At 42.6% G+C, this 15,322-nt stretch overlaps 1 protein-coding gene across 2 annotated transcripts in view; it reads right to left on the bottom strand.

Moving 5' to 3' along the window:
- The window catches only part of Pde5a (phosphodiesterase 5A), a 121,320-nt gene that overhangs the window by 43,476 nt on the left and 62,522 nt on the right, over positions 1-15,322 (bottom strand). For both annotated transcript variants that reach the window (XM_021195436.2, XM_021195438.2), the window contains exons 8-11: positions 11,366-11,474; positions 10,429-10,516; positions 2,922-3,097; positions 1,575-1,634 (exon numbers count right to left, since the gene is read on the bottom strand). In XM_021195436.2, the coding sequence (XP_021051095.1) occupies positions 1,575-1,634; positions 2,922-3,097; positions 10,429-10,516; positions 11,366-11,474 (433 nt within the window). The remainder of the gene's footprint in view (positions 1-1,574; positions 1,635-2,921; positions 3,098-10,428; positions 10,517-11,365; positions 11,475-15,322) is intronic.

Genomic DNA, 15,322 nt, shown 5'->3' with positions numbered 1-15,322 from the left:
TACTTGACCTACAAAAGATGTAACCCTCCATCTCCAGCCAGCTGCCAGACATCTATTTTCCAAAGGGAACAACAGATGGTTCCGAACAATATGCAGTGTAGCAATTTTCAGCTATTCCATGGTGCTTTTCTCTTGCTAAAATTATAAGCATAATGTGGGGGGGGGGAGGACAAGCTAAGACTTTCGTGAAAGACTCCACTACTTCTGAAGCGTAAGACAGAGTTTAGTATGCCCCGAGATGGTTTCAGCATTGTCTTTAGAAATTCCTGCAGGGTGTGACTCTGCCTTTACCTAAGCATGAAGTTCTCTCAGGGCTTGAAAGCACACAGTATGCATCGAAGTGAGAACTTGTTGGTAGACTTGGCAAATGTGCCAGCTAACTTGGGTGAGGTAGCTCACACCTATACTTCTAGGATTTGGGAAGCTGGGGCAAATGGAATGTCAGGAGTTCAAGTGAGTCCCGGGCCATCCTGGGCTAATGTGTGAGAGCCTGGCTCCGGTCTCAAAAAAAAAGAAAAAAAAAAAGAAAGAAAGAAAGAAAGAAAAGAAAAGAAAAGAAAAGAAAAGAAAAAATCAATTAAGCCCAAGGCAAACAATACTTTAAACCCAATACCTCTGTAAACTTTGTACGACCTTTCAGATAAAATTACCTAATAACTCTTTTGCTGTCCTTGCTAGGTGACTTATGTTCCTAAACACAATTTAACTTACAAACTCTCCACTGCCTCTTTCTACTGGCTTAGCCTGGTGAACCTGAAGTTCTTTGGCTTTTCTAGGCACCAGGGTGGTCTTCAACCCGGCTGGAGTTTCCATGAGAACGCGTTGACAGAGCATTAGAAAGTTTGCTTCTGGCGAGCCATGGTATTGATGATAATAATTGAATGGAATGTCTGTGTTTCGCTCAAGCTTTCCTCTCCTTCTGTGCACAATGTTGTCGCATTATAGGGAGACCTAGCTAGGTCTCAGCAATGATTTACAGGGAAAGTGTATTAAGTGTCCTGTAGACTGTTAAGTGCAGGTGTTGTACCACCACCAAAGTGTACCAAAGTGTTCCCAACCAAGACCCAGAATGCCTGCTCACATGTCTGCTTGCTTTCCCCACACGGCATCCTGAATAATGACAGGACTCCAGGAACTAACCCTATCTGATCCTGATTTCAAACAGCCTCCCATAGACCATCTGGTCAGAGATCAGACCACTCTCTGTTCTGGCCAGTGGAGAGCTGGTTACTGGTAACAACCAACCACCTGTAATCACTCATTTCAATCTCCCCAGTACATGAAAAACAAACAAACAATCAAACAAACAAAAAACTAAGTCAATTTTGGTGAAAGAGAAGACGTGAAGACTGTATCCAGCCCTGGGGACAAGAGTCAGGATGACAGACGAGCAAGACAAAGTCAACATGGACCATGGGTGCTTTGTATTATCAGGGACTTTGGGCCCGAGCAAGGAAGTTCAGTTGATCAACATTAAGAATTTCTGTGTCCATCTACATATTTACCACTAGTAAAAGCACTTGTATATTAATTAGATGGCTACAGTCAGTGAGCTTCCAAAAGAAGAGAATTACCGATAAAGCCTGGAGCTCTCTTGTTTCCTCCTCCGCCGCTGATGCATGATAAGACAGGACCTAGGGGTGAGACAGGAACCCCGGTTACTTGGGCAGGATGACTGGTGTGCAGGGAACATCCGGCTGGAATCCTGGTCTAACTTGTGAGAGACGTAACTAGAATCTCCCATTGCCAACTCTCGGTATGGCTTTCATCAACACCGTGGAACCTCCACCGAGGGTCCATTGTGTGCTCCTGAAGTTACACTCCTGAATTTTTAAAGAAAATCCCTGAAACTTTCATTCTGTCACCGTTGATGTGACAAACGCATTATTTACAAGTCACCTAGAAAGGATTACTGGCTCACACACAGCAGCAAGTTTATTTTGAACTGGTTTTTTTTTTTTTTTTTTTTTTTTTTTTTTTAAGAAACATACTTGTGTTCAGCCTAGGGGAATAAAACTCTTGCCCCAATAGATATATTTAAAGTTGCTATTTGGGAGGGGGTGGTAACCTGTAACCTGTAACCTGTAACAGCTATTAAATTCACTCTGGAATGTACAGTCATGCAGGTTTGAAGAAGCTCTTAAAGTCTACAGGCCAAGGGCAGAGAAAGTAGAGCAGCAGCTGAGGGCGCTGGCTGTTAGGCTCATTGGGGAACCCAGTGCTTCCTCATGGGCTGGGCTTACTCTAAACCTTCTAACGCGGTAAGAGTCATAATTCTCATTTTCAAAAAGGGTACCTTCTAAGCAATGTGGGGCAAATTTTAGAAATTCCCTTTAAGCCAAAGATGTGGTTGCACTGAATGGTTTATTTTATATGTAAATTTTAAAAGAAACAAAGTAAAGCTCTAGTCCACAGAGGCAATAATATTTGCAGCCTCTCCAGAAAACCAGCTGGATCAGAAGATTCAGGAAGCCAAGTCCCTGAACCTCGAGTTTGAGACACTTGTTTCTACCCTTTACCGATGTTCCTTTATTTATTTTTCCTTTTCCTTACTTTCAATTCTCCAAGATTGGTAGGGAATATTTTAAAAAGCTTTTTTTTTTTTTTTTAATAGATATCCTCATAGAGAGTCGCAAGAGGGAGATAACTGGTAGAGAGAGACTCAGGGATGGTGGGTATCCCTGTGAATGGACTACAGAAGGCAAACCCTGCGTTATGCAACAAAAGCAGGTGTGGACCAGAGTTGCGCTTTGGTCTTAGGAGCCTTGGCTAGAGTCTAGGCATTTGGAATCTACTTTCTTGAGCTTTTAAATAGGCATGTGGACATCATCAGGAGAATTGAATGTTTTCACGCTGTATGTGTCGGGAGGAGACACTGAGTGTGTGCCCGGGCAGACCAAATCCCACGGGCTCTGTCCCACCTCTAACGTCACCATCTGCTTGGCCATGGCTCTCTCCACTGCTTCATACATCTGTGTATTCTGGATCCCCAAGCCACAGAAGATGACAAAGGCTTCCAGGAACTGCTCGTCATTTTGGTTGAATGCTTTAATCTTGCCAGTATTCTCCTCCATCTTATTAACAAGTTGGCAAACGCCTACAGCAATCCAAGAGATTAAGCACATACGATCTCGTCAGTCACCATGGCTCCGATCTACCTCAATATTCACACCTAAAGATTGCTTTCCTATTTTCTCTTAGAGATACCTGGTGCCTCCAAGTAAGAACACAAACTTCTCAAAATCAAACCTAGGAGAGTAACCCCGATTAATTTACATGAGCATTAGTTTCACACAGCCCTGAATGTATATCATCTGAAAAAAAAAAATTCTTAGAGAACTATTTTCCTCCAGATTGGTCATGAATTTCAGATCAGTTGAGTCCCCAAAGACAATTTGTCCTTCGGAAACTTAATTGGATTTTTGTACTTGTGCCAAGAGAACAGTTTAAATGCAGATCAGAGGTTTGGGTCACACAGTCTGCCTTCCCTTACTGAGAAATCAAGAGTTTAAAAATGCAATTACATACAGAATAGAATGCACAAAATAGGCAGCTCACAGAGGAAGCTTTGAATTTCAAATATATGCTCAAGTATTCAGGAAAAATCACATGGGAAGAAGTAATCACAGACACAACAACTGTTTTAGATATAAAAGCAGACTTCGTCCCTAAAGAATATCATAATCTCACCGTATAGGTCAGCCATGAAGTTGGGCAAGAATGGAGAATTACCCTAATATTATGCTATGGGATTCTGTGTCTACAGAATGAAGTTCCTGCACAAGGCGCTGGTATACATGGCCCACCATTGAGTAAAATGTGTTAACTTTTATCACTTTGCCTGCAAGTAGAAGACTTCCCATATGTGTCCACTGTGGGATAGGTACTTAACTGGGTACTTGAGTAGACATGCAACCTCTGGTCCTCATGATTTTCCTTTTGAAGGTGGTGGGACCATTTTAGGAACAAGGACATGGCTGCTGCATTTGTTCACAGCTACACATCACCCACAGGAGTCTAAAATCAACCTCTGCCCTGGCTTCCGCCTAGCTCCGTCACTGCGCATGCTCAGTCGCATGCACTGCTCAGCCTGCACGTCCATTGCTCACACCTTTGCCGTGGTCTTTCCATCTACCTGGGGCCTGCATTGCTGTCCCGTGCGCTCCTGCCTGTCTCCCAGGTGATGCCTACCTCTCCTTCAAACAGAGGCCCTCAGCCTCGCAGCTCAGACACGGGGCAGGCGCTTCTCCTCCTTGTGTTAACAGCAACACTGGGTGAGTAAGGACAGATTCCACTTCTGTTTCTTTCTTGGCTTTAAGTGTGCTGGGTTTAGCAATCCCCTCCCCACAATCCCACTTTCTCTGCTAACGCAATCCTGGCCGACAGTAAGAATTTAAGAAAAAAAAAAAAGTTGAGTTAATGAAAAGATTCAGGACCCCAGCTCTGACCCGAGGTACTTTCCCACGGAGATTATAACAACCATTTGCCTTTATTTTTCCTGGAACACAAAGGATTTTCATGGTCTGTGCTGACATCTGATTACATATGAATTCCCTTTGTCACCATGGTTGCACTCTCTGTTTTAACAGACGATCTGGACTCTGCTTTCTCATTTGTTTGTCTATGTAGTACTTACTGATATGTGCACACTTTCCTATCTGCATGTAGTGCTGTGGGGACTACATTTCCAACACTATTCTATTATAAAGCAAGACTTCAAATGGGACTTAAAGACGGTGGACCATGCGAGCAAAAAGCCATATATAACATCACTCAGCATTCATTATCTTAACAACACACACCCCATATTTGGTAAAACACAAAGGGCTATGTCCTCTCATCTTTGTGGCTCCTCACATTATAACTATGGGACTGTTTATGTAGGCTCTGGCTGTCTCCCAGTTGGAATATTCCTGCAAGTCATTTGTTTCAGGCTCTTTCGCTCGGATCACAGAGGAAGTATCTTTCAATTTTTACACAAGTTATCTTATACACAGTGGTCGTTGCTCAGAAATAAGATTTTCAGATTACCTCGTAGCAATCCCTGCAGGCATACTACGGGGAAAGTGTGACAGAGGGCTCAGGGTGTGCACATCAGGCAATTGGCTAAGCTATGCCCTAATTAAGTCTGTTACATAGTAATTCAAATCTGTCCTGGCTTAAATTTGCTGAACAAGTATGTTAAGAGGTATTAATGGATCTGGGGATATAGGGCAGTGGTGGACTGCAAAGCTCCGGACAAAAAGGAATATTAAATTCGACCTCTGGAATAGCTCACAAATCATTTAAATGGATTGCCAAATGAATATTAAGTCTGCTGTATCCACAGCCCAGTGCAGAGCAGCAGATAAAATGTGTCTGTGTTACAAGTCACCATTACAGGTGCAGAAACACAGACTTAAGCTCCAGGGCAAGAAAAGGGTACTGGAGACAAATAGCCATTTAAGCATATAATTAAATTCTCTCTCCAAAGCGGGCCGGGCAAGCATGCATGCTTATCCCGCTGATCACATTAAATCCCTTAGAAAATTGAATTATGGCAAGCAAAAATCCATTGGAAGGTTTATAAGCAGCAAATGGAGTTCTTCTTAGAGAGAATTTAAGGCTTGGGCACATATATAGATTAAATTTTCACCATTTCTTCACAAATGACCCGTGAGAAGAGCTAGACGATGCAACGGTGGAGCGTGAGCGTTAAAACTACTTCATGCATAGTGACAAATATAATCATAAGGTAAAATAATACCCAAGACTGCATTAGGAGGAAGGTGAAGCGATAATGAAACCAAACAGTAAATCATCCGTGTTCCCTCATCTTAAGAAGGGGATGAGGCGCTTACTCAGCATCAGTTTGTGTGGCCACTGTCATTGTAAGAGCTGGCCACTACCAAGCATCTCTGGAAACCACACAGAGGATGGCTCTGAACCCCACAGCTGCAGCCTTTTCTGTAATTCTGGGACTCATCATGTGCTTCCAACCTCCTAGCTTTTTGGCAAAACAAGGTTAAGGTATATATACTGCATATATACTGCATATATACTGCATATATACTGCATATATACTTTGCTAGAGCAGCTGATTCTCTCTGCCGTAAGTGTGAACATAAAAACTAGCAGCTGGCCTTAAAAGACCTTAATGCTAATCGTAAGAAAAATTAATTTTGCTCATTTGGGGGGGCAATAATCTTGGTCTGGAAGTTTTAAAAACAGATAACAGGATTTAGTCTTGTAATAGATATGTGTGCTTACTTTTGTCAATAATCTTAATTCGGGAATGTCTCTCTATACAAAAATATTTAATTTTTCAGATAATCAAAAGAATCATCTCCTCAAGAAGCAACTGACGAGCCGAGCGTGGTGGCACATGCCTTTAATCCCAGCACTCGGGAGGCAGAGGCAGGCGGATTTCTGAGTTCGAGGCCAGCCTGGTCTACAGAGTGAGTTCCATGACAGCCAGGGCTACACAGAGAAACCCTGNAGGCCAGCCTGGTCTACAGAGTGAGTTCCATGACAGCCAGGGCTACACAGAGAAACCCTGTCTCGAAAAACCTAAAAAAAAAAAAAAAAAAAAAAGAAGCAACTGACTCCTGGCATTGAGTGTTATGTTTGTAAGCCTATGGTGTCTCACAGGGGGCAGTGTCACCCATGAGAGGTAGCTCCACTTTAACCTTGTCCATATGAGTTTCTGCAGTATAGTACCAGCCTGACTCAGTCATGAACCTCATGAGCCACAGTTACATTGGCCTGGCAAGACCTGTTCACTGGTCCAATAGTGGCACCAATGTCATAGCAGTAACCCACTACTTTCCAATTGGACTTAAGGCCTGCCACACAAGCTGAAACCTACAGTTAGCACCATCACTAAAACCAGAACTCATGTCTGGAAAGGTCAAAGACCCTAAAGGAGAAACTACTGCTTTTACTGTTAAGTGGGCAGACTATTAAACTAACCAATAACTTATCATTATATTCATAGACTATCGGTCAATTCTCATCAAAGATTCTTTCTGAAGTAGATGGTAACTGATACACAGACTCAAAATGTAGAAAATACGAGCCTGAAAAATGCGGACCCCTGAATGGGACATTATATTATACACTTAAGGCTCAGGGATCGTTGTAAAAGAGGGGGGGTGGGGAAGATTTGAGAGCCACAGACAGTGAATGACCACACGGCAGTTGAACATGAATCCAGTTCATGGCAGTTGTGAATGAACAAGACCTGCATAGACTCGAGCCAGACAGCATCTCAACAGGAGAGGAGGAGGTGGGTATAATATGATATATAACATGTAATATATAATGTAATAAATAGAACATAAATATAATATATATTTTAAATTATAAAAGTATATTACCCCACCTTAAATATGCTTTGAAATTGTTATGGAGATTAGAGATCAAAATTCCCGGAAAGAATACTATGGAGAAAAGGGTATATTTAGCTTTATCAACAGGGCAAACAACTGGTTAAAATGAATGAATGCTAATTGAGAAAAAATTTTCCTGGGCAGCGGTGGAAACTTTCTGTATCAGGCAGAGCATTCAAAAACATTTGTTGGTAGGATGCAATTCTTCGGGGAATAAAGTTGATGATACAATAGGCTCCGAACTGGTCTAATGCTTGTAATTTCATCTAAACGTCAGTAATGAGAACCAATGAAGAGGAAAGAAGAAGATTACACAGACACACGGGTGGTCTGTTTGCCTGCGTGTAACTCTGTGGGTGTTCTCTACCAGAATGCCATATGCGGATCTGGTCTACAAGATGAATTATCCACGGCCACGATCGTTCCCCCCACAGCTCCTGTGGAAATCGAAGTATCTCCCAGCTTCGTCACACTTATCAAACAGCAGGGTACACTGGGAAATTCCCATCTCATGCTTGCAGTGAACTTGAGTACCTGTCTGTTCCACAAACTCCCACAGAAACTATTTATTTCTTTTTTAATTTTTTTTTTCTCCTTTTAAAGGCATTTGCTGCCTTTGGTTCTGCTTTTCAGCAGGATGTGAAAACATATGCCCAGTTATCCATATCCTTTTGTTTTGACTTTTGTTTTTTTGAGACAGGGGTCTCTCTGTTATGCAGCCCTACCTGTCCTGGACCTTGCTTTATATGGACCTCAAACTCACAGAGCTCTGCCTGTTGTGTGCACCATGGTCGGCTTGAGTCTTATCATTCTAACTTTTAAAAAAGTTGCTCATTTTTCTGAAACAGACAAGATCAAAAAGTGAATCTTGACAGATCTACAGAGTCACTGAGTGCTCCTGATCGTTTCTGTGAGAATGAGGCAAGGGGTTTGTGAGGTCCCTTCCCAGGCCTGTGCTCTGTAGCCAGCTGTGCTTACGTGCAGAGTAACAGACACATCCCCCCCTCAGCAAGCCCTGGTCCCTACAGATCATGTCACAGAGACATGGTTGAGGCATAGCAGACTTGCAAGTCTTCCTTCTTTCTATGGCCACATATTAGTAAATGACACGTCCCTGCGGGAGCTCAATTTCACTCTCTCAAAGTCAGCTTATGGTAGTTTCTTACACTTACATGAAAAACAGTTTCTAAAAAAGCATAACATAATGTAGTTTCCCATTGGTCTCCCAGCAAGTAAACTTTTGCAACATAACATTGGTTGCACTTTTTGGAAATCGGTTGGCAATGCTGTTTATAGATGTGCTACCATGTTCATTGGCTTCCGATCTTTTTGTCTGAGCCCAGAGGAGTACTGCAGATAACACAGTACATCAAGGAGTAGCCTACAAGCTTCTTAGGGTGTATGTAAGGTCTGGCCCCAGGCCTGACAGGTACAGGACCTACAGTGGCATGATGGTGACGGTACGGCAAGACTGATGAAGAAGACCAGAACAGACAGGAAATGTAACTTTAGAACACAAACGTGAACCTGTGAAGCAACCGGTTTCCTTCCTATGAACTATGTTGGAAGGAAAATCAAATAAGGGAAATCAGATTAGTGGGTCTGGAATCGGAACAAAGGATGGCAGCTCGTGGAACGTTTAATGGCCTCCTAGCAAAGGGATCAGAGTTGTGTCCAACGTGGATAGACACTTTCACCATTTGTAACACACACACACACACACACACACACACACACACACACACACACACTAGCATATCTACCTACCTACCTGCTTCCATGTTAAATAACAAGACCTTTTTTTTCTTGCAACCTGAAAGCTATGTAGATTTTTTTAAGATGAATTTATACGTAAGTGATGTTCCATTAGGGTTTCAGTGTCCAATTTTAATTTATAGAAGTCAGTTATCTTTCCTTTATTTCTACAAACTTGGGAGCATGCTATTAGTTCACACTGCTTTCTCTGTGTTAACCATGGATAACTAGAGTACAAGATAGCATACCTTTGGTCCACCTCTGTCTTTTTTTTTTTTTGGTTTTTTCGAGACAGGGTTTCTCCGTGTAGCCCTGGCTGTCCTGAAACTCGCTTTGTAGACCAGGTTGGCCTTGAACTCAGAAATCCGCCTGCCTCTGCCTCCCGAGTGCTGGGATTAAAGGAGTGCGCCACCACGCCCGGCCACCTCTGTCTTTTTAAATACAGGGTTTCACTATGTAGCCCTGGCTGGCCTCCAACTCGGAAATCCACCTGCCTCTGCCTCTTGAGTGCTGGGACTAAAGCCGTGTGCTACCAATGCCCAGTAATGTTTGTCCTGCACTTCATAAAGCCTATGACACCAAGGGGTAAAAAGGGAACATCTTTCCGTTGTCTGGGGAAGGAATTTTGTGCCGGTATGTAGTACAGGGTGTCCTTTAACCTCTGTATACAAACGTAAGACCCTAGGACAGGGATTTCCGCTTTGCTCCCTGATTTATGCCAGAAGCCTAGACTGCAAGAGTGCTCAGTAAATACTGATTAAATGAACAAACAAATCAATACAATCTATAACCTCAGCTACATTTGAAAAGTCAATCATCAAGAAATATACGTTGTCAACTGATACTTCTCAGTGTATGAACTTTGAACATTTTTATGTGTACGTGAGTGTGTGTGCACACAGGGGGTGTGCAAGTGTGTCCCAGTGGGGATGTGGAGCTCAGAAGACAACATTCTGGAGTTGGTTCTCTCCTTCTACCATATGGATACTGGGAATAGAATTTAGGCTTGGTGGCAAGCCCCTTCCCCACTGAGCCATTTTGCCGGCCCAGTCTACAGACTTTAGCACATCAATCTTAAACAAAAATCTCAGATAAAACTATATTTTAATGATTAAAAAATTACAGTATATCAAATAAAATGTCTGACATGTATGGGGGAATTTATCAAAATAGAAATTGTTACTTATAATTCTAAATTTTCTCTTTTGTCAGACATTTTATTCTTTAAATTTAATTTGAAAGTAGTAGAGAAAGCTTTTTTCTTGCACAAATTCTGAGTGTTAAGTCAGGGGAAAGGTCTTACCTATGACTTTGTTCTTCTTCCCGTTTTTTATAGGTGTGCAAAGCAAACTTCCAATGCAGTGTGTGTTCAAGTGTCCCATGTTTTCATTCTAAAGAACAAAACCAAGACCGCTAAAACAACAGAAATGACTGGTCCCACGAACATCCTATTAACTGTAGAACATACATGAAATAATGCACATGCTCATCTTGTATCAGCTACAGACAATGGGCAATAAAGTCTGTCTTTATTAGAAAAATATACCAAATGTCCTTTATTCTATTTAAACTTTCCAAAGAGTTGATAGTAAACATAAGTCAAATATTTATTCAGCGTCTACTGTCCTGGTGAGTTAACGGTCTCCATTCTACAAGGCAGGCAGAATCAAAAGCCTGGAAATACACATTACAATATTGGCATTCTTAATAATGCCACCATACTTGAAGCCTACATTCCCAGTCTGACAACATTGTCCCAAGTGTGCAGGCAACAAAATCAAGTGTCACAGGCTAGTGTTTTCTGAAAGGTTAACGAAAACACAGGAATTCAAAGTGATCAGTGTCTGCGGAACACATCTCTGTGACAACTTTGCTGTCAAAGCAAGTGGATACCCACCTTCCCAAGGAGCAGCTCACCAGGAAGACTGCCAGTGGTGTGCAGCCAAACCACAGGGACCTTAATTTTTCCATCTGAGGAAAGTCGCTGACACCGTGTTCTTTACATTACCTCAATTTGCACATGCTAGTAGAGTGAAACCACATAGCGCAGCCTTCCCAACACATACAGAGGTACTTTACCATCCCCCAACCTAGAGCAGGAAAAACAGAGAACCTTCCCTTTAAACAGCCAGTTTCCAGCCTAGTCCTTCAGACACCAAGCAGCTCTGTAAGTCTGGGTCCGAAGGGAAGCCAGCCTGTGATCATCAGGTTTAAAATTAGGTTACTCTTAGGTGACTTACTGTCCAGGGAAATCTTTTGTCCTTGGTGACATCTGGGATATTAAGTGGCTCCATGGTGTTTTTGACATACTGAGCATACATGTAGTTGATTTTGTTCGCATCGTGCTCCCTGAAGAAATGAGAGATGTGAGTTCCTTTTATGCAGTGGGGAAAATGTGCTCTACAAACTGGTAAAGGAGGGACCAGCAGCTGTGACCTGCAGGGGGGAAATCTATATCCTAATCAGAAAATATGTTGGATGATTACAGCTCATTACCCTAATCTGAATAGCCTGATACAACAAACACCCACCACGTCTGGACTGTGCAGAACTGTGGTTCTCAACCTGTGGGCCCTGATCCCTTTGGGTGTCACATAGCCTGAATAGCAGGTATTTCCATTACAATTCATAACAGTAGCAAACAGACAGGACGTAGTAATGAAATAATTTTATGGTTGGGGTTACCACAACATGAGGGTCACACTTAAAAGAATTTTAGTAGGTTCTCTCTAGAAGCATCTTCCTCCTGGTGTGTGTGTGTGTTTCCTGTCTAATGTGCCTATTTTAATTATAGTTTTACTAACTGAAGAAATGGAAAAGTAGTGGGTGATATTTAAAAATGAATGTATGCCTTAGGCATGGGATACCTCCCTAAGTTATTGGTCATTGCCCTCTCCCTGAGAAGTAGGTTTCATGGTTCAAGAAGGTACCATGCAAGCTTTCAAGAGGGAAGCAACCAGCAGTCCTACAGCTATGATGCCCATGAGCTACAACAATGAGCTGCGTGGCAGACTAACCCTAAGGATAAATAACCCTAAGGATAAATAACCCTAAGGATACAGTAGTCACATGAATACCTCAGTGGTAACCAGCAGCTATCTAACTGGACTTATGGACCACTCATGGAAGCTCATGCCTGGCACTGGACAACCAAGCCACCAATGCAGGGCTACTGAGGTCATGGAGGAGGACCTAAGCCACTGCTTTATGAAGTCAGAATTTCTAGCTACACTCTAAATATATGTCCTTGTACCTACAGATAAGAATAGTTCTTACACCTTACAAAGGGAACTTCTCTTTGCAACCAATGGAGACCATTAAACCCACAACCAATCAAATTGCAGAGTTGTGGAGTCAAGTTTCAACTCCTATCTCTACAACACAACTCCTACATCTAAGACTCAGGGATTGTTGGAGAAGAGGAGTGGAAAGATGCTAAGAGCCAGCAAATCTGAGAGTTTGCTGTGAGGTTGTCTCCTAGGAATGCAAGAAACGACACCCATAAAGCCTCACCAATATGGCTACCTAACCACAAACTGAACATCTTAGACATGTTAATGTGGATGGGGGGAAAGCTCACAAGGCCCCAGTTACACACACACACACACACACACACACACACACACACACACACACACAAAACCCCTATAGGCAACTAAAGAATGTTGAGAGTTTGAGGAATAGTGCTCTATAAGGAAAAACACACAAATAGTTAATTATCCAATACCAAATGGTCATCCTTGAAAACATGTACATTCAAGTAACATTATACAAACATTATAAGCATGCTGGATTTCTGTTTAGTAACTCTCTCTCTCCCTCTCTCCCTCTCTCTCTCTCTCTCTCTCTCTCTCTCTCACACACACACACATACACACACACACACCTGTATAAGAACAAAAAGAGGCTCCGACTTTGAAAGAGACAGGAAGGTGATATGGGAAGTATTGAAGGGAGGAAACGGAATGGCAAAATGATATAACTGTATTATAATTTCAACAAATAAAGGAAATTATAAGAAGTAAAAAAAATTTTTTTTAAATCTTTAAAAAAAAGTTATTGGTCATGGAGTCCCCAGGGGTCTCCAAAACAGCCCATCCTAATAACACAATGCAACCTTACTGTGGAGGACACTGTATGTACACTTTGGCTGCAAGACATAGAGAAATCAACCTGAAACTAAGCAGGAACCTTTCTCCCATCTGGCTGGCTCTCCCAGTGTCAGAAGGCGCTGTGCAGGCTGCTAAGGGAAGACAAGACATCTGGTCCTACCGAGTGCTGGACTCTACGTGTGGCGCAATGACCTTCAGGCAGTATCTGCCCCCTCACTTGTGCAAAAGAAGGATTATTATGGGGTAACTACTTGATTTCCGGTTGGACTTGAGGTCTTCTCCACAGGAGGGGTTGTCAGGCCTAGTCCTGTAATCCTAGTCAGAAGCCCACGGTGAGGAAGGTCATAGGCCCTAGGGAAGAAACTACAATGCTGTTTAAATGAATATGTCACATTGCCCCCTGAATATCTGTGTTGATGCTGCAGACCTCAGATGCTCTCTGTCTTGGTCAGAGGAGCTCCTTTTCACAGTAGGTAGCTGTGGTGCTTCAAATGAGACTGGCCCTCAGAAGCTCATACGTTTGAATACTTTATCCCCAGTTTGTTAACTGGGAAGGATTAAGACAGTAGTCCTCAACATGTGGGTGGTGACCCCTTCAGGCGTGAATGACCCTTTCACAGGGACTGCATATCAGATATCCCACGTAGCAAATGTTTATCTTATTATTCATAACAGTAACAAAATTATAATCATGAAGTAGCCATGAAAATAAATGTATGGTTGGGGGGGCGGTCACCACAACATGAAGAACTGTGTTAAACAGTCACAGCATTAGGAAGGTTGAGAACCATGGGGTTAGGAGACGTGGTATTGTTGGAAAAGATATGTCACTGGGGGTGGGTGGGCTTTGAGGTTCCAAAAGGCTTGTGCCATTCCATTGGTTATGCTGTGTTGTCACAGCAACAGAAACCCTAATTACAACATCAGCAATCAATGTATAATTAGTCCAAGTGCTGAGAATCAAAGGCCGAGGGCTCAGCCCCGGTGGTAAATCTTCCCCAGTCACTCCTCCCTCACCAAAGCTCAGGCAATGTCCTGGAAGAGGAGGTAGAAAGACCTTAGGAGCTGGAAGATAAAGAGGAATTCAGGTAATGCCTGTCTGTACATCACGTAGCTATTATAATCATCGTCTCTTAGAAGCTATGGTTTATCTGCTCAAGAACTGCACAAAATCCAGCCAGCACAAAAACCCTGCCAGGCCTATTCAAATTACACCTAAATACTTCTATTGCACCGGTGAGCGGGCAGATACTGCCTGAAGGTCATTGCGCCACACGTAGAGTCCAGCACTCGGTAGGACCAGATGTCTTCTCTTCCCTTAGCAGCCTGCACAGCGCCTTCTGACACTGGGAGAGCCAGCCAGATAGGAGAAAGGTTCCTGCTTAGTTTCAGGTTGATTTCTCTATGTCTTGCAGCCAAAGTGTACATACAGTGTCCTCCACAGTAAGGTTGCACTGTGTAACTAGGACAGGAAAGGTTCTCTCCAGGCTCCACTCCTTACCCAGTGTGATTGGCAGTTGACAGTTGTTGGGGAAGACAGAACCATTCTTCTTGGGTGGTATTCCCACTGGCAGGTTTCCATGTGCCAGGGAACGGCCCCACCTCCATGCGCATATGTGCAATGCTAATGGGGCTTAGTGGGTTATTAAAAGCAACATCAAATTGGGAGCACATTTTAGGGACACATTGAAGAACTGGAGGGGGGAAATGGGGGTATAATCATATTTCACTGGATATAGGTATGGAATTCGGAAGAATAACGAAAAAATATAGTTAAAAAAAATACATGTATTGGAAAGGATTTTTCTAATTCTATGTTTCCAAAGTTCCAATATGGTGCCTGTCTACCATCCTTTATATACAGGTTGGATCTTGGAACAGTGAGGTCATATGGTGTTCCACAATGGCTGATATTTCAGTATCCCCTTTCTATGTATTGACTTTATTGTAAATATGGTAACATAGAGCTTTTTTTTTTTTTTGCACTGGAAAGTATTCCGCATAAATGAAAAAGAACACAAATGACATTACAGAATGTAGCAGGGGAATAGATGGTTACGAGATGAACTTCCAGCTCGGCCTTGA

Source organism: Mus pahari, chromosome 4, assembly GCF_900095145.1.
Source record: "Mus pahari chromosome 4, PAHARI_EIJ_v1.1, whole genome shotgun sequence".
In the NCBI taxonomy this organism is placed as follows: Eukaryota; Metazoa; Chordata; class Mammalia; order Rodentia; family Muridae; genus Mus; species Mus pahari.
The sequence above is the reverse complement of the archived record's forward strand: the minus strand, read 5'-3'. Positions and strand labels throughout refer to the sequence as shown.